The sequence below is a fragment of the Geotrypetes seraphini genome, chromosome 9 (assembly GCF_902459505.1).
Source record: "Geotrypetes seraphini chromosome 9, aGeoSer1.1, whole genome shotgun sequence".
In the NCBI taxonomy this organism is placed as follows: domain Eukaryota; kingdom Metazoa; phylum Chordata; class Amphibia; order Gymnophiona; family Dermophiidae; genus Geotrypetes; species Geotrypetes seraphini.
In genome coordinates, this window is record NC_047092.1 from 5,089,184 (window position 1) to 5,109,677 (window position 20,494).

At 40.9% G+C, this 20,494-nt stretch overlaps 1 protein-coding gene across 2 annotated transcripts in view; it reads left to right on the forward strand.

Moving 5' to 3' along the window:
- Positions 1-6,501: 6,501 nt before the first annotated feature.
- The window catches only part of SEPHS1 (selenophosphate synthetase 1), a 71,540-nt gene continuing 57,547 nt past the window's right edge, over positions 6,502-20,494 (forward strand). Inside the window, exons 1-4 of one of the 2 annotated variants that reach the window (XM_033958624.1) lie at positions 6,502-6,594; positions 12,290-12,574; positions 13,280-13,383; positions 19,715-19,822. In XM_033958624.1, the coding sequence (XP_033814515.1) occupies positions 12,382-12,574; positions 13,280-13,383; positions 19,715-19,822 (405 nt within the window). In that variant the 5' untranslated portion in view covers positions 6,502-6,594; positions 12,290-12,381. Of the gene's footprint in view, positions 6,595-6,670; positions 6,967-12,289; positions 12,575-13,279; positions 13,384-19,714; positions 19,823-20,494 lie in introns of those variants that run through there. The other variant, XM_033958623.1, reaches the window with a different exon arrangement.

The following is a 20,494-nucleotide window of genomic DNA, read 5'->3' on the forward strand; positions in this document are numbered from 1 at the left end:
CCCGGTAGAGCAGTGCTGCAAAACCCTGGCGGGAAGTCTCCTCCGCAGCCGTCCAGAGATTTTAAATGGGCCAGCAAGGATCCTCTCAGCTGGCTGGGGCGGTTGGCTGCGGGACTCCCTGTCCCGGTAGAGCAGTGCTGCAAAATCCTGGCGGTTCACCTTTGTCACCAACCTCAACATTGGTCTTCTCAAGTAAAGGTTTATCTGTAAGAAAATGTTCTAATTGAGATGGATCTACAAATATAAATTGATCTGTTCCATAAGATATTAAACATTTACATGGAAATTTAAGGAAGAAAGAAGCTCCCACAGCAAGAACCTTAGGCTTAAGCTGTAAAAACTGTTTGCTCTGAGATTGAGTCTGTCTGGCAACATCAGGAAAAACTCTCAACTGCTGATCACAAAACAAGGACTGCTTTTTAAGAAAATATAATTTCAGAATCTCTTGCTTTTCTAACTCTGTCTTAAATGTAATCAACAAAGTTGCCCGTTTAGTTATAATATCCTTAGATGATTCCAAGAACTGAGAAATATTTAAACTGTCAGGAGATACCAACTGATCCATTTCTCCTTCTTCTGCCACTCCCCTGGAGCTCCTGGGGATGTAATATAAATTATCAGGTGTAAACGATTCCACATCCTCAGGAGCTCCAAGGGGGCCAGATAATGGGAAATAGGAAAATTTAAAAATCTAAGATTTTTAGCTCTCATCAAATTTTCCATTTTTTTTCCAACTGAACATGCAACAATGTATTTTTATATTGGATATTGCTGTCCGCTGCAATGTATCCTTATCAATTTAATTCAGACTAGGCATAATTTCTTTTGTGAACTATTGAAATATTAGCTATTCCTCAGCAGTGATTTTATTTTTAATGAGTTTACCCATAACTGAGATTCTTGAGATGCCTCACAAAGCAATGTCTGCCAGTTGGTGGAAGCGAACCATGAAATCCTAGGCTATCACTTTGAGCATTAAGGCAGAATATGCTGGAAGCTTCAGTTTTAATTGAATTAGGTGTCTTCATAATCTGCTCTTAAAAGGCTAAACTCCGCTGCTATGGAAACATCACACCCAAGAAGGGAAAGCCAGTCTTCCACGCTACGAAGTAAAATATCCTTTGGTAACTTAACTGGTGCACAGTCACATCTGTTCAACCTTAGAAGATAATGACTTGTTACAGCGTGCTCTTTGGTAATCGTCAATAAATTGCAGAGTCTACTGCAGTGGAGAGTGAACCCACTTATTACTTGTATGTTAGCTTCAAGAAAGGTAAAGCTGCTTAGTGCCAATAGACTATTCCAGGCAGAAAATGCTGTCTGTTAATAATTAAACTGAGGGATCATAAGATTGCACTTACAGGACCACCGTTCAGTCCTTCTGCACTTACTCACTGCTTGAAAAAAAATTGTTTTAGTAGTTATGGCTAAAGCTTTGTATTTTGTACACAGGGTCAAGAACCACAAACTTTAATACAGAAAAGCTCCTTCCTGGAGGTGTAATTCAGTCTCACAAAAAATTGCCAATTTATTTATTTTATTTTTTTTTGCAGCTTTACTACTTTGTATAATTTTACTATGTGCAAATAGCTAACAGCCTGCTTTGCATGGTTTGTCAACTTAGTAATGTGTCTGTAGAAGTTTTGCATTCACATGCACAAAATGCAGGGGAAAATCAGCCAATTTATCCACATTATTGCATTTGCCAATGAGCTTTACAACATTGGCTGCCTGTTTTATCAGAAAAATGTAATGCGTTTAGGGCCCCTTTTACAAAGCCATGGTAGCAAGTACTGGCGCAGTTAATGCAACATAGCCCATAGGAACTGAATAGTCTGCATTGCATTTACCATGTGGGGCTCGCTACACAACTTTGTGAAAGGGGCCCTTCCTATTGTTCAATCCTGTTGTGTGTAATAATTTTGAGCTGCAGAAAGAATCTGAAAAAGGAGTGGTAGCAACCAAACCAATAAAGCAGGAGAGAATAAAACACAGTTTTATTTAAATTTGACTCAAGTTCAAGAAGTATGGTACCTAGGGTTACCATATGGCTCCAGAAAAAAGAGGACGGATAGAGACATCCAGGTTTTATTTCCTTTGAAAGCCATGGAAGTAAGGAGACAGATTGATTGATTCAATGGAAGTAAAACCCAATGTCTTCCTCCTTTTTCTAGAGCAAGGGTTACCATATGGCTCCAGAAAAAGGAGCAGCTATCGGCTATATCACTTTATTAAATAATCTACTAAGGCTAGTTATAATACACATTCATATCCGAAAAAGCCTTAGAGCAAATTTACTTAGTCCTCAGCGATGCAGCAGAATGCATACAACACTTCATGCAGATCGCATGACAGCATCAAAATCGTCATTGGTCTTATTTTAACCTTTCTTTTTATATATCTTTTTTTCTTTCTTTTGTTTTATAGTAGAATAAATCTTTATAAGAGTAGAGTAATACTCATCTTTAGTCTACGTGGAAGGGGGTCACTCTGACATAGCACTATGTTTCGCCTAAATAGGCTTTATCAAGGAAATCCCCCTTTTAGCTCAGCAGTACATGTTCCCCCGTGCCAGATACTGCCGAGCTAAAAGGGGGATTTCCTTGATAAAGCCTATTTAGGCGAAACGTAGTGCTATGTCGGGGTGACCCCCTTCCGTGTAGACTAAAGATGAGTATTACTCTACTCTTATAAAGATTTATTCTACTATAAAACAAAATAAATAAAAAAATATATATATATATAAAAAGAAAGGTTAAAATAAGACCAATGACAATTTTGATGCTGTCATGCGATCTGCATGAAGTGTTGTATGCATTCTGCTGCATCGCTGAGGTCTAAGTAAATTTGCTCTAAGGCTTTTTCGGATATGAATGTCCAGAAAAAGGAGGACAGATTGAGACATCCAGGTTTTACTTCCATTGCTTTCAATGGAAGTAAAACTCAGGATCTCAGTCTGTCCTCCTTAACTTCCATTGCTTTCAGTAGAAGTAAAACCCAGACGTCTCAATCCGTTCTCCTTTTTCTGTAGCCATATGGTAACCCTAATGGTACCAAGCTTCAAAAATGGGCTCAACAACCTTCATCAGGGGTCCTCCATAAAAATAAGTTTAAAAAATGAACAGATTACAGTCAATACACTAAATAAGAAATGTCAACCTCTGCAGAAATGCAAATCAATCCAAAAAAAGAAGCAGAACAGTCCAGGTCTTCAAATATACAGCATTTTTCACTAATTGGCTTTCAATGCTGAATGTTTGTTTCATTTCTGTGGCAAAATCACACATGTTTTTAGATCTTATGTGAGTTGATTCATTTATCAGACTCTAGCACTCCTGAGGCAGGTTGTTTAGCCGAAACACAGCACGTGTCGCGTCTTGACATTGTTTTATTCATATGATGGACATTAGATTCCCTTGTGTTTGAAGACCTTGACAGATTACAGTCAATATACGTGTAAATAATTATATGCTATATATCCAAAAACAATATCCAATGTTATTAAGCACAACCTACAGTACCTAAAGAAAAAGGAGAAAAAGCCTCAGGGTCTAATAGGGGTTCCATAAAACTTCCCACATAGACAAGCCAATCTCAAAATCACCACTTTGAGACCAGCAGACACATCCTCGGTCAAAATTAGATTATAAAATAACAGTCTTTCAATATCATCACTTATCTGAAAATGTAGTGTTCCAAATGTTCTTTGACATAATGCTGAGACGTGGAAGCATGAAAAACCCGCACAGTGGAGCAAAAGCATACAGCACAGCAGCTAAACAGTCATCACCGCTGGCATAATGTTTCCACAACATCCAACAGAGCTCCCTGTTTCACAATCAAGCTTCTTCAGGGATCTGAGCGTCAGTTAACCCGCTTCATCTCCTGTTATATGCTGACATAAAGATTTGGGGAGTGTTTGGTACAGTGGTTAGAGCTACACTATCAGCACCCTGAGGTTGTGGGTTCAAATCCCATGCAACTCCTTGTGACCCTGGCAAGTCACTGAATCCACCTGCCTCAGGTACATTAGATAGAGTGTGAGTCCACCAGTACAGATAGGGAAAATGCTTGAGAACCTGAATGCAAACCACTTAGGCTATAAGTGGTATATAAATACTAAAAATAAATAAATAATAGAGGATGAGAAAACTGTGAAGCATAAGACTAAGTGCCCCTTTTGCAAAGTCCCAAGCGGCAAATGCAATAGAGCCCTTTCAATTCCTTTGGGTTGGGTTGCATGTGCCATGCCAGGACTCGCTACTGAGGCTTTGTAAAATAAGTCCTAAGTGGTGATTGTTCAAAATGTGAACAAGTGGTTATAATCGGGCTATTGAGAATGGTCAACATAAGACCCATGAAACTTGTTTTCCAAGCAAAAGATAATATGTGAAAAGATACCAATATAGAAAGTGAACTTAAAATTCTAGGCATTACAGTTGATAATATATTATGCTTTAAACCACATCTAAAGATGGTATCAACTAGGGTGTTCTTTGGAAGTTTAGAAGGATTAAGCCCTACTTTGAATGTATTGTCTTTCAATTATTAGTGCAATCCCTTACATTAGCACATTTAAACTTATGCAATTTAATTTATGTAAGATGTAATAAGACTCTCTTAAAGAGATTACAACTATTATAAAGCATGGGGGCAAGATTAATTTGTCAAATATCTAAATTTGTTTTATAAAGCTATGAGCAGTTGCCAAAATCCCTTTTCTTCCCTAAATCAATTTTTCATATATTTTCTCAAGGTCCTTCTTAAAATGTTTTCCAGAATTAATCTTAATATGATTCAGTTTTGGAAAAATTCACTGAAGTCTCCAGAATTCAATTAGTTTAAAATTTTCAAGGTTGTTCATTACATTATAAGCTCTGCTGAGCAGGGACAGTCTTTAAATATCAAAATGTAAAGTGTTGCATATGCCTTTCAGCACTATATAAATAAGTAGTAGTAGATATATGTTTAAATACCTACGTGGCATAAATGTGCATGAGGTAAGTCTCATTTGAAAGGAAGCTCCAGAATGAGAGGACATAGGGGTTGAAGTTAAGAGGCGAGAGGCTCAGGAGTAATCTACTTTTTTTTACAGAAAAGGTGGAAGCTGCATGGAATAGTCTCCCAGTAGAGGTGGTGGAGCTCAAGACTGAGTTCATGAATGTGTGGGATCTCTTAGGGAGAGGAGACAGTGAATGCGGTGGCTGGGCTATTTGGCCTTTATCTGCAAGTTTCAAGTTTAAGTTTATTAGGATTTTATATACCGCCTATCAAGGTTATCTAAGCAATTTTTGCAATCAGGTACTCAAGCATTTTCCCTCTCTGTCCCGGTGGGCTCACAATCTATCTATCGTACCTGAGGCTATGGAGGACTAAGTGACTTGCCCAGGGTCACAAGGAGCAGCGCGGGTTTGAACCTACAACCATCTAATGTACTTGTGGCAATGGAGGGACTAAGTGACTTCCCAGGGACACAAGGAGAAACGTGGGTTTGAGCCTTCAACCTCAGGGTGCTAAGGATGTAGCTCTAACCCTGCACCACATTCTCAGACATAATATGGTAGAAGATTGCATGGTAAACATTGACAAAGATGGTAAAACATAATATGACAAAACATGGTATGGTCACAGCAAGGTGAGCAGAGTATAGGAAACATATTATTACAAAGCATAGCTAACTATAACATGACTTGGCAAAAATGGTAAGGCCAGCATGCATGACATGAGAGATTGTAGCATGGCAAACAGTATAGCAAATAGGATGTAGAGTAGGTTAAGGATGGTGAATAGCATGACAGAGTGTGGAAGACATGGTCAGACAAGATGACGAAGCACATAGTGTTAGGGACAGTAGCAAGTTGGGGCACTTTGTCAGAAGGTTTGGGGAGTTTGGATTGGGGCACTCTCATAGAGGGGTGGGGAAAATATTTTATTGCCTTCCTGAAGGGCAGTTGGCCACCTCATGATTTTATGTGGCTACTAAGTTTGTTCCAAGGAGGGGTGGGGAGAGGTAGGTAGTGCGAGTAGGATCTTTTTCTCGAGTTTTCATACAGCAATGTAAGAGTAGCCTAATGGTTAATGTGAGGGACTGGGGGCTGGTGCTCCCTGTGACCCTTGCATCTAAATGCTTAGTAGTGGTCGTACTTGTGCTCATTGCTATTTGAAGATTTGGTGCAAGAGTCTTGAGGGCTCTATGAGACTTGCACACCTCTCTCCCCTACCAAGACTTTGCTACAATGCTAGGGCGAGAAAAAGGCACAGACTGTAAGAGGATTAGGCTGTTTTCATGCAGCGCTAAACGTTAACCATAGTGCTACAGGAAAATTGGGTTAGGTGACAGAAGAGACAAGATTTTGTCGCTATCCCTGTCCTGCCTTAACTTAGCATTTGAAAGCTTCCAGGAATGGAACGTGTCATCCTCGGGCTCGTTTTGCTTTGACTGGCCGTTCCATGTCGGAGCTTTCGGCAGCGCCCCCTCCCGGTGCATTATGGGAGGTGTAGTGCCCCCCCCCCATCCCTGCCGCCAATCCCAGACTGCTTTGGGAGCTAAGTTCAAAACCAGGCCTGGCCACAGGGACTCCAGGCCGGAACGGGGTAAGCCGCCGGGTCCGCCACCGGCAGAACCTTCAGGCCTGCGGAAGGGAAGGACGTTGGGGGGGGACGCGCGCGCAAAACGGAGAGCGAAGGGCAGCCCCCACCGAGCGCGCGACAACCTCTTAAAGGGAGGTAGCGCCACTTAAAGGACCCCGGGAGGGGGAGGGACAAGGCCCTTAAAGACACTATCAGACCCCCTCCCTTTTTTTAAATCCTGAGGGGGGGGGTTGCTCTTGCGCCCCCCCCCTCAGTTCTCCTTCCCGCCTCGACTTTTCCAGTCAGGCGGCGCCGAAGGGAGCCCGGGCACGGTGCATGCTGGGAGCCTGGGAGTCCCGTTCTCCGGGGGGGAGGCCGAGAGCCCAGCGCGCGCCGGTGAGAGCCAGGTGGAGGCGGGGGCGGGAGGGGAGGGGGGAGATGTCCTCGAAGGCGCGCTTCTGGAACGAGGGACCGCGGGAGGCGCGCGCCGGTGCCGCTTTAAGGGGAGGCGGGAGAGGCAGCGCAGGGGTTAATTAAGCTTTACAACCGCCGACACTTTTCCAGGTTCTTTTGAAACCGCGGCGGGGGGGGGGGGGAGAGAGGGAGCGAGTCCGTCCTCGGGCGGCGGGGGGGGGGGGTGGGAGGGAGGAAAGGAAGCTGTTTCGCCACTTGCCCCCCCCCTCCCCCGCTCCATTTAAAGGCGGCGGCGCCCATTGAAGGTCTCCCGCCCGCCCCCCCAAGGTAGAGCTCGGGAAAGCAGGGGTTAAAGGCTGCCTGGCAGCGTTCCTCGCGCCTTCAGCTGCAGGTCAAGGGTCAAGGGCCGGTTGTGCACGTTGCCCACGTTCAATAGACGGCGCGTGAGATTTGCTCCCTTGTCTGATGCATCTGCTGAATCGCTTCTGAGAGCGAACTAGGCCTAGTTTGGGGGGAAAAAACCCTGAAACATAAGTTTCTGCTTAACGTGGAATGAAAAATGCTCTTAGCACTCCCTAGTCTTTACCAATCTATCTTATTACATAAGCAATGCCTCCGCTGGGTCAGACCCGAGGTCCATCGTGCCCGGCGGCCCAACAGGTCCAGGACCTGTGCAGTAATCCTCTATCTCTACCCCTCTATCCCCTTTCCAGCAGGAAATTGTCCAATACTTTCTTTAACCCCAGTACCGTACTCTGCCCTATTACGCTCTCTGGAAGCGCATTCCAGGTGTCCACCACACGTTGGGTAAAGAAGAACTTCCTAGCATTCGTTTTGAATCTGTCCCCTTTCAACTTTTCTGCTTCTAAACCACCTCAAACTCCACTTGGTCGGGATTTGGCAGGATTTAAGACTGTCGCATACTGTGTAGGATAACATAATATCTAAGATTGGATGGGCTGTACAAGTCTTTATCTGGTGTCATCTACTATGTTGCTCTTTTGCATTAAACATGATTTATTTTTATTTTTTTTTGGGGGGGGGTCTTCCATTATGTTTTGAAGACTACAGTGTTACAGTAGTCTACATCTGAAGGAGACACCGATGTAGTCTACAGACTCTAGAAAACTCATTCATTGTAGTGGCAGATATCGCCATACAGAAAAAAAATGTTGGACATAACAGTTATCCCAGAGTCATAAAGTATTAGCTTCTCTTTTAGAGCACATACAGATTCTATAAAACATACCTCGGGTATAATTATGAGCAAAGACTTAGATTTGATTTCTGCAGGAAAAAAAAAAAAAAAGTGCGGAGAAAATAAGAAATCTGTATAAGATCCATGCTGAGACTGCAGCTTCATTATTATAGCATATGCAATTTTGCTTGTCCATCTCATAAACGATACTGTAATACTACTAAAACTATAAGGGTAACAATATTTGCTCTACCTGAATATACACCATTTTGATAGCTTTTGGGTTAAGTGAAAAGGATATTAGACGTCTCCAGTTGATCCAGAATACAGCTGTTAAAATGATTAGGAATTCAAAGAAAATACAATCACGTCTCTCCCTTGCATTGGTTTCCCCATCGCTCATCAAATTACGTACAAAATTGCTCTCCTTACTTTCAGATCTCTAAAGTCCAATGAGCCGGCATTTCTTAATAGACTCCTGATTCCATATGAGCCTTCTAGAATTCTTAAGATCTGCTTCGGAACATTAAAATGATTGGGTCACGCCGCGCTTTCATTTTTTCTGTCAGAGCAGAACAAAAATGTAGATAAATTTAAGGGCAATTTAAAATGTTTTCTTTTTAAAGATGCTTATTAGTAATTCACCATTTGGATATGTATATATATTTTTTTAACTTACCTACTTTCCCTCCTTGATGTTATTTCCTTTTTTTGTTTTCTTCTCTTTAATTAATGGAGTTCTCCCCCCTTTTATCTTGTGTTTATATCCCATCCTATGTTACATTAGTAGATCTGTACTAAGTCATGTTTGTTTTAATATTAATTCCCCCATTTATTTTAATGTGCAACGCTTTGAATTCTATGTTTAGCGTTTAATCAAAATGTTAATAAACTATGAAACTTATAGGGAGTATAGTAAAATTTAAAAAATGCTGAAGGGGACAGAATAGATACTTTATTAAAATCTAAAAGGTTAGGGCTCTTCAGCTTACAGAAAGGGGTGGGGGTTATAAAAACATGAAACTGTTGAAAAGGTTAATAGGGAGCAGTTCATAATTCTTTCAAATAGCACTAAGGGGAATGCTTCATGAAACCGATAGCAGATTTAAAAAGACATTTAAAACAATCCTTCAGTCATGATGCTATTAAACTGTGGCTTTTGCTACTTGAGGATGGAGTTATTGTATAGCTAAATTAAAAAAGTGTGGATAAATTTCTGGAGGACACATGCATTCATGACTAGGGAATGTTGTCTCTTGCTGTTGGGAGGAAATTAATCTCCTCAGAACAACTTGGATTGGTACCGCGATAAGATGCTGGATTCAGTCTGACCATGCATGTTTTTTTTTTAAATGTTATGCATGGATACTCTTTCAGTGGATATTATTTTCTGATGCTACTATGATTTCATTTATGGTGCCTTATGTTGTATTCGCTAGGAAAGCAGTTTCTTTGAGGTTATAAAAAGAACTTAATTTTCTCTTTAAACTAAAGCTGCATCGCTTATCTGATGACTGCTCAACCGAACCTCTGAAAGGAGATACTGTAGTCATTTTCCAAAACAGTAGAAAGAGTAGGTCCCGTCCTGACTATTATACAGTACTTTTAGAGCACATACTTATTTTGGATTTACAGTTTCTTGGCTACTGTTTATAAAAATTGAAGGTTTAGGATGCTGTGGATTTATCTTTTGCATGACTGTTGGACTTAAAGTTAGAAATACATTCAGTGAAAACAAGTAAATGACGACAGGTAAAAGACCTGCGTGGTCTGTCCAGTCTGCCCAACAGTCACACTCATCAATCAAGGCAATGTTGAACCTCTATAATAGGGTTGTTCAGCATCAGCCCTCGAGGGCCGCAGTCCAGTTGAGTTTTCAGGATTTTCCTCATTAATTTACATGAGATCTGTTTCAATGCACTGCTTCCATTGTATGGAAATAGATCTCATGCATATTAATTTGGGAAAACCTGACCTGGTGAGGGCTGAGATTGGACAGCCCTGCTCTATAAGATGTCCTCCTCTCCCTCCTGTAATAGGCAAAAACTGTATTCGGATGATATGAATATGCTTTAAAATGCGCATACAAATTGGCTTCATTCTCCTTGCTTATGACCTCAGCCATGAGCTGGCAGTTGTCTGATGTCATAATCGGAGGAAACAAAGCCCAACTTGGAACGATGTTCAATTTGACTAGAAAAAGGAATAGATAAGGAACAAGGCATGGTGCATCTGTTATGAGCTGTACTATCCTATTTTCTCATAGTAGTAGTAAATGTGCATTTTTTCTATCCAAGTAGAAAGATGAAACATAGAAAGATGACGGCAGATAAGGGCTATAGCCCATCAAGTCTGCCCTCTCTATTGATCCACCCCTTTAAGTCTACTGACCCCCTTAATCATACTGCCACTCTACTGACCTGCTCCTTCAAGTCTATACCCTAGCGACCCTATTCCTTGACTTGACCCTTGTAGAGATCCCACATAGGTATCCCATTTATTCTTAAAGTCTGGGATGCTGCTGGCTTCGATCACCTGCACTGGAAGCTTGTTCCAATGCTCAATCACTCTTTCCGTGAAGAAGTACTTCCTGGTGTCTCCACGAAACTTCCCTCCCCTGAGTTTGAGCGGATGCCCTCTTGTGGTCAAGGGTCCTTTGAGAAGAAAGATATCATCTTCCACCTCAACACGTCCTGTGATGTACTTAAATGTCTCAATCATGTCTCCCCTTTCCCTACGCTCTTTGAGAGTTTAGAGCTGCAATTTGTTCAGTCTTTCTTCGTACGAAAGACCCTTGAGCCCCGAGACCATCCTGGTGGCCATCTGCTGAACCGATTCAATTCTGAGCACATCTTTACGGTAATGTGGCCTCCAGAATTGCACACAGTATTCCAGATGAGGTCTCACCATGGCTCTGTACAATGGCATTATGACTTCAGGCTTCCTGCTGACAAAGCTTTTCTTGATACAACCTATCATCTGCCGTGCCTTAGATGAAGCCTTCTCCACTTGAGTGGCAGTTTTCATGTCAGCACTGACGATCACTCCTAAATCTCATTCTGCTGTAGTCCTACAAAAATGAAAATGTCCAGTCCAACTCCATAAATATACTCATTGTAAAGCAGTTTGGAATTCAGTTGTGAAAACAGACCAGATTCATCTGGAAGTTGCCCCCACTTTTGTTCTAACGTTTGCTTTGTTCATGTTGTGATACTGACGCGTAAGCTTTTGAGAGCACCTCCTAATTGGCTGGTGCTATCGTTAAGAATCTTAGGATCTAGAATCAGAAAATAATAGTAAATAGTGAAGAGCTAAGGCTAGTACTGGGCAGACTTGCACGGTCTGTGTCTGTATATGGCTGTTTGTGCAGTAATATTTGTAAGTTTTGTTGAGCTTATTATATAATGTACAAAATTGTGAATCATTTATTGCGCATTTGTAGCTTGAAAATCAATAAAGAAAAATAAAATAAAATGCTTGTTCAAATAAATATTTTTTCAACTGTTTCTAAGGCATAAGGTTGAGCCCTCTATATAAAAAAAATCCGTGACTGATAAATCAACTGATCTTCCTCTAATTGTACCTGATGAAATGATGGAACATCCAGTAGGCGCTATCCTTGAGACCTCAATGATCTAGATGGATTACAAATTTTTAAACATAGAGATATGCAAAGGTCTTCCTTATATAAGGCCTTAAATACTGGAATCATTATTTTAAATCTGATACACCATGTGATTGGAAACCAGTGAAGTTTAATAAATTAGGGGGTAATGTGATTCATTTTAATTATTCCTCCAATCATACGGACAGCAGAATTTTGGCCCAGTGCTCACATAATTCCCAGCTGCTCCTAACTCTGTCCCTGGAACATTCGGAGCCAATATTCATCGGCACTGTTTGGTTAAGTGTTGCCAAATATCTTCCAGCCTGCTCAGTGTGGTTTAAGAGGGCATGAGCATCTCATGCCTGCTTAATCAACCCAAGATTTCACCTTCTTGAAGCATGTTTGTTTTCAAATATTTTCAGAAGTTTCACATGTTATAAATTAATTATATTGTGTTTTCTGCGGAATGAAGAGATTTATTTTTTCTATCTTTCTTTCAGGTAATGTTATTACTTTTGTAACTAGATTGATTAAATAAAAAGGGATTCTTAGTCACCCTTTACTGACAAAAGAAATAAGCTACCCATGAACTATGTCTGTTCGAGAGTCCTTTAACCCAGAAAGTTATGAGCTGGACAAGAGCTTCCGCCTCACGCGTTTCACCGAGCTGAAAGGTACAGGCTGCAAAGTTCCCCAGGATGTCTTGCAAAAGCTTCTAGAGTCCTTACAGGAAAATCACTTCCAAGAAGATGAACAGTTTCTTGGCGCTGTCATGCCAAGGCTAGGTAAGGAAAGATTTTGCTTTCTGACATATGTAGTCCGTTATCATGTGGCATCCTACGCTGCTCCTTGTGACTCTAGACGGGTCGTCTGATCCCCCATTGCCCCAGGTACATTAGATAGATTGGATACCACCTGCCTTTATAGCCTAAAAAATAGAAGGAGCTCCGCATACACTGCAGGCTTCTTCCTGAGCATTTCCCCCCCCCCCCCCCACATACAACTAGGAGAATCCTTTAGTAACTAGGCCCCTGTGTTACATTGTATAACCATTCTTTTTACTCATATCCATTTATCACTTTAAATTAGACTTTCTTCCCTAAATGCTTTTTCTGTTAAGAACAATTTGTTGAATCATCTCTAGATTCTTTTTTTTTTATTTCATTGTGTTTTTGTTACAGGAATTGAGTTTGACAGGTGAAAGTAAATTGTATAAGGATTTTTCCTTCTTATTTATTGTTTGTCACTAATTTATTATGTATGTTTTTATGTAACCTGATATAATTTTTTTAAATAAATAAATATTGGGTCAATGTAAGAATTATCACCAATATGATTTCCAGTTTTCTTCACTAAAGAGCAACTACTGTGTTTTTGTCTGGCAGTCTTCTGCATTCCTAGGATTTGGATCAGTTTCTTCCTTTAATATTTTAGGCTACCTGGCTTTACACCCTGACTTATCTATCTGTTGCTGATTCCTGTCTTTTCAGGGATTGGGATGGACACATGTGTGATTCCTTTAAGGCATGGTGGTCTGTCCTTGGTCCAGACAACAGACTACATTTATCCAATTGTAGATGACCCATATATGATGGTAAGTCAGTGGCATAGATATTGCATTTAAGTATTGTTTGATCCTCAACCAACTCTGGTACTTCTGAATTCACCGTGCTGTTGGTTTTGCATTTAATCCAGCTGTATTAACAACAAATCAGAGCCATGGTAAATACAGTGTTTTAAATTTTTATGCTATATTCCTTATGAGTACAAGGGCTTAAATCCCCCCAAAAAAGTATTCTGTTTTGTAGCATACAAAATATTTCCCTTTTGGCTCTTGAGAGGAAAAAGAATTGATACCATCATTGAGGGATGTTAAGTGGCTCTATAGAGAGAGGCATGACCAGCAGAAGAAAGGAGGTGTTGATGCCCCTGTACAAGTCAGTGAGACCCCACTTTTGAAAGATATCTCTTGCTAAGACTTGAAATGGTCCATAGGAAGAAAAATGGTATGAGCTTGTACTAAAAGACATATGAGAAGTGACTGGAAGACCTGAATTATATATACCCTAGAAGAAAGGAGGGACAGAGGATATATAATTCAAGCGTTCCTTAAAAAGTTTTCTTTATAAGGATGCATTTGAAACATAGACAGCATAATTTACCAATCACTAAATCTTTTAGACCTTAATCAATCCTACGAGTAGGTCACAAAATTATCCTTTTTATTTCTTATGTGTCCCCACCAAATGTGCTCTTCCCTAAATGTTTCTTTTCTTTCTTTAAAGATTGTATTTCATCCCCCTTGCCTTCTGTACCAGTTATGTATTAGAACGTATTTAATTTGTATTCATTGTTTTGTTTTGTCCTCCCCTTTTTAAAAAATGTTATATGATATTGTGTAGATAACAAATCTTAATAAAACTTGAAACTTGATATAGAAACGTGATGATACAGATATTTAAATATTTGAAAGTGCTTTTTAGCTCAGGCCGGCATGCTGAATTCTCTGCACTGCTCCTGACACTCATAGAGTTCCTTTTCCAGAGAAGGGAAAACAGTAAAACACTTAAGACATGAATTGAGGTTGTGGGGTGATACACTTAGGAGTAATGTCAGGACTTTCTTTTTCATGGAGAGGGTAGTTGATGCCTGAAATGTCCTCTCGAGGGAGGTCGTGGAGACAAACGATGATGGAATTCAAAAAGGCGTGGGAGTAACACAGAGGATCTCTAATTAGAAATGAACGTTATAAAAAAACAAAAAAATTGCTGCATTTGTGTTGATGTCAAGTGGTGTTTAGATGGTGGCTCTGACTGTGAAGAACTAAGGCCAGTGCTAGACAGATGTATACAGTCTGTGGCCACGATGCACAAAAAGTTTTCTGTGCCAGTAAGACTCGTTAAAGTAGTCTTACTGGCAGGAAAACCCTCCTCCCAATGCACAAAAGAGTTCTCCGTGGCTACTACTGATTGTTGTAGCAGCCACTTAGAATCCTATGCTAATGCATTACAAGAAGCCCATTAGTATTCTAATGAGCACTCCGTGTAATGCACACACCCCCCCGACAAATAAATAAAAAGAAAGGATCCTAGATCTCTTCCTCTGATCCCCTTGCAGTCATCCATAGTCCACCCCCCTCCTATGATCTCCCTGATGCTGGGCCCCTACCAAGAAACCCTGGTGGTCTAATGGCTGGGACCCCCCAGCTCACAAGAGCCCTCCCATACTGGCCAGAATTCTCTCCCTGACACCATGACTATTTAGAAGTTCATCCCCTCTCAGTGCATCCTAGAATACACTGGAAAGAGGAAGCCCTGCCATTTTAAAGAGGCGAGCTTATCAGCAGGAGGGAGTGCCAAACTTACGGTATGGGGTTGTGTTGGAGGTGTAAGCACACTAAACCACCAAGGGGGTTCTATTGGAGGACTGGGAATTAATGTGTGAAGGTGCTACCAAGAAGGAACATTACTGGTGTGGTTGACTGTGAAGATTTATAAGCATTACATTTAAGGTGCCCCAGTTATTAGTAGCAGGTCTCGGTGCATAAAATTGGACCTGTGCTAAATTAGCACAAATTAGTAAAATAGCTCTTATTGTAACGCCTTATTTAAAGGCCTGCCACAAAAAGAAGTTAGACGTCTTCAAATTATTCAGAATGCCTCTATTAAAATAATTTACAAAGCTAAAAAATTCGATCATGTCTCACCATTACTCAAGGAGGCACACTGGCTACCTGTTGCACATCGCATTTTATTTAAATTATGTTTACTTACTTTTAAATCTTTAATATTTCAAACTCCCGCTTTTATTTTTTTTATTTATTTTTATTTATTTATTTAGATTTATATCCCGTTCTCCCAGTAGCTCAGAACGGTCTACAAGTAAACATACACAGTAGAAGTAATTAGGCAAATAAGATGTACAATAGGTTTAGGTGCTTGGACATACAAAATTGTGCAGTATTTATCAGGATACAAACAATTTTTCAGAGTACAGACAATTTATCAGAGTACAGACTAAGAGAGGACTATACTGAAATTTAGGAGAAGTTAAATAGGGGAGAGAAGAGAGAGGTGGGGTTTAAGGGGGGGTGTAGACTGAGGGAGATCTTTAGTTGAAGAGGAGGGTCTTTACCATTTTACGGAATGTCAATAAAGAGTTCTGTTGCCTGAGTTGGGGGGGGGAGTTTATTCCAGAGATGTGGGATGAAGTGGCTGTAGGATCGTTTGCGGGCAGTTTCTGAGATGAGGGACCTTCCAGGGGGAATGCATAGGCGTATTTCCGATTTTGAGCGGAGGGTGCGAGTGGGGGTGTAGATGGGAAGCTTAGATTTTATGTAGGAGGGGGTGGTGGCATAAATTCTCTTGTGGGCTACTGCTAGGGCCTTGAAAGCACAGCGCTGGCTAATTGGGAGCCAGTGTTCAGCGCGGAGTGCTGGGGAGACGGGATCATGGTAGTTGAGGTTGTGTAGGAGGTGGATAGCTGCATTTTGGACACGTTGGAGGCGTTTGAGATTATTTTTGGTTAGTCCATTAAATAGGGAGTTACAGTAATCCATTCTGGAGAGGACATATGCGTAGAGGAGTTGGGCGAGGTCAGGTGTGGAGATGTAGGGTTTGATCCTTTTCAGTTGGCGGAGGTAGTAGAAGGAGGTGGAGATTACTTGGGATATGTGGGCAGAACTTTGAGATCACAAGATCAACATTTATTGGCTATTCCCACACTGAAAGTCGTTAATACAAGGCGTCATACTATTTTTTCAGTGACTGCTCCTCAGTCTTGGAATGATCTCCCACTATATATTAGACAGGAAATGAATTTAGATAAATTCAAGACTAAACTCAAAAGTTTCCTTTTTAATGATGCTTTTAGTGAATAATTAATTCTTTCATCTCTTTTTATCTCATATTTCCTTTTTTCAATTTGTCTTCCCTCCTAATGTTTTTACCCTTATTATATGAAATTTATATTTATATTGATTGTAACCTTTAAATAATTTCCCTGGTGTTTTGATATTGTATTTCTTCCTTGAGATGCTCTTTCCCTCCTTCAGTCTCTTACAACTCCCTAGTGCCCACCGATTCCACTCCCACCCTAATGGTCTCCAAACCTATCCCAGCTGACAGATCCTGGACCACCTTTGAGCGTGTATCTGAATCCCTGGTCCTCAATCTCTGCCTCAAACTGAAATCTTGTAATTGCTCCTTGGACCCATTCCCCTCCTACCTATTTGAGAACATTCCCGCTCAGGCTATTTCTTCTATCACCATTCTCATAAATTCCGCCCTTCAGTCGGGCCATTTCTTCCCAGAAATGGATCATATCGCCTTGACCCCACTACTGAAAAAATCTGACCTTGACCCTTCCATACCATCCAGCTATCACCCAATTGCAAATATCCCTCTCCTAACCAAGATGCTAGAGTCCATCATTTCTTCCCAACTCTCATCATACTTAGAGAGATTCTCTATTCTTTTACCCTATCAATATGGCTTTCGTCCTAACTTCAGCACCGAATCCCTACTGTCTTCCCTGATTTCAAGGGTTCAACAACTTCACTCTCGAAACAAGTTCGCCATCCTCCTACAATTTGACCTTTCCGCTGCTTTTGACGTTGTTCACCATGATATTCTTGTTTACCAACTGTCTGAGATAGGTATCAACTCCACAGTCCTAGGTTGGTTCTCTAAATTCCTCCGCTCTCGTTCTTACATTGTTAACATGAATGGCACCTCATCCTCCCCCTGGAAACCGAATTGTGGAGTCCCGCAAGGCTCTCCACTATCCCCTATCCTTTTCAACATCTATATGTCCTCCCTAAAACTCCTCCACCTATCCCCCCTTGAAACAATTTACACTTATGCAGACGACATCCTCGTCCTCCTCGAGACCGATTCGAACCTCACTGACCTGTCTAAGAACATATCCTCTTGTATAATGAACCTACAATCCTGGGCCCACACTGTGCAAATGAAATTGAATGAGTCCAAAACAAGACTTCTTTGGCTCGGTCCAAAACTAGATCACCTACCCACCTTCATCCCACTACCCTCTGGCTCCTCTCTGCAGCTTGAGTTCTCGAGCAAGGTCTTGGGCATCATCATTGATTCCACATTGTCCTTCAATGACCACCTCCAATCCTTGGTAAAAAAATGCTTTTTCAGCCTTCACATGCTGAGGAAAGTTAGATCCTGCTTCCATCAAAAACATTTTACCCTCCTTGTCCAATCCATCATCCTCTCCAGATTGGACTATTGCAACTCTATCTACTTAAGCCTAACTAAGAAAAACCTCCACAGACTCCAACGGATTCAGAATGCCGCAGCCAAGCTCATCTTCGCTAAAAGTAAATTTGACCATGTCTCCCCGCTCCTGGCCAAGCTCCACTGGCTTCCGATAATCGCCAGGGTCCACTATAAATGCGCCTGTTTAACTTTCAAAATCCTATATGGTATCCTCCCTCCCTTTATCCCTCTTTCTTGGAATTCCTCAAACCCTAATACCACCAGATCCTCCCAGAAATTAAAACTATCCTTCCCCTCGCTAAAAGGCATTTCCCACACAGGAAAGCTAGGGACCTCCCACCACTTCAAAATCACTGAGCTCTGGAACAACCTTACCTCCCCTCTTCGGAACTTGAGCTCTCTCCAAGTTTTCCGCAAACATCTGAAAACCTGGCTTTTCTCAAAAAATGTAAGTCTCCCTCCAACTTAGGAATCAAGGAAACTCTTATATCTTGCCATCCCAAGTCCTGTAAATTTTCTTCCCACTTCTACCTCTAACCCTCTGTTGTAGTTCCTTCCTATTTCTCCTACTGTAAACCGCGTCGAGCTCTACGAACGTGGAGATGATGCGGTATACAAACCTAAGGATTAGATTAGATTAGATTTAACTTAAATGTTTTAAGCTATGTATTAGAAACTCAATATGAAAAATTGTATGTCTGTGTATTATGTTACCCATTTTTTTATATTTTTAACAATTTGTACATCGCCTAGAATGTTGAATAGGCGATTAATCAAACTATATAATAAACTTGGAAACTTGGAAACTTTTTAACCTTAGCCCCACATTGATAACTACAGCCCTAAACAGTCTGTGCTGTTAGAGAGAGAAAAATAGGCGACTGCAAGACTACTGATCTCGATTTACATCAAATTAAATCGATAAGATTTGTTGTGAGAACTGACTGCATTCATTTCTTTGAAACCCAACGTTTTGTGTTCTGTGCATAATGTGGTGGTTAAAACACTCGATTGGGTGATTCATACGCCCCCAATCTTTTTCTCTCTTCTGCACCTAACTCGATGAAACCCCTCCAGAATTGAGAAGAATGTGCAGCACTTTGAAGTTCATTCATTTCATGTTTTCATGTGTCTTTCACCTTCTCACAAAAGTAATTAAAACAAATTACAATGACAGATTGGATTAAAATTATAAATACAGCTCAAGTAACCCCCAACAAATTACAACTTTGACTAAAATCCATGCCTAGAATGAGGAGTCTGTAAACTCCAACGTATCCCAAAAATGCCTTAAAATCCCATATCAAGACATCTAAAGTCTTTGCTTCATCTTTTGCTGGCCACATCCCCTAATTCAGGGAATTATGTAGAAACATAAACCGAGAAACTGAGAGCACCCTCCCCTCCTCCAAGGGCCCAAAGATGTTTCCAGAAAGGTTTTCAAGATACATTCTGAAACCGATTCAACATGCCTGAGGAGAGATGGATTGAAGATAAGCTCCCCAAATGGATAAAACTATCTTTTGCCCCTTCAAATGATTTTGAACCCCCAAAACCTCCCAAACCATTACAGCGTGCACTTTTTTCTCTAGTACCAAAAGGAGCCAGATTTTATTCCATGCTTGAATAAAACAAAATTGTGAGCTGTACCTGTGCTTACTGTGCCTTTTATCCTTGCAGGGCCGTATAGCCTGTGCTAATGTTCTAAGTGACCTTTATGCGATGGGTGTTACGGAGTGTGACAATATGCTGATGCTTCTGGGAATCAGTAACAAACTGACAGACAGGGTAAGAGCAGCACTAACAGTCCATCTCGTAAGGACATTTGTCCATATTTTTGTTCCAACTAAAATGCCAAGATTAAAACACATAAAGGGAGCAATTCTGTAACATCGTGCCTAAATGTTGGAATGACAAATGAGGTGTGTTTAGTGCCAATTTTATAATTAGATTAAGGTGTGCCTAATCTGTTATAGAATAGTAGTGTAAAGCCAGTTTGATGTGCTGAAACTTCTACCAGTCAATGGCAAGCACAAGCTGTGTGTTAAGTGTGTGGATCTAATAACCATTCTATTAGGTGAACATAGAAACCCAAGAAGAATGAAGGCAGATAAAGACCGTACGGCCTATCCGGTCTGCCCAACCATGCCATCTATTCTCCCTTTGAGATCCTGTGTACTTGTCCCAAGCTTTCTTGAATTTAGGTACAGAAGATCATTCCATGAATTTACCTCCCTTTCCCCCTCATTCCAGTGCTTCCTTTTAATTGAAATTGACACCTCCTATGCATTCCTGTCACTTTGATATTTAAGAATATAAGAATAGCCTTACTGAATCCATCTAGCCCAGGATCCCGTCTTCATGGAGGCCAATCCAAGTCACAAGTTCACTCGATGAAGTTACAGGGAAATACTTTTAAAACCAATAGGATGAAATATTTTTTCACTCAGAGAACGTGTT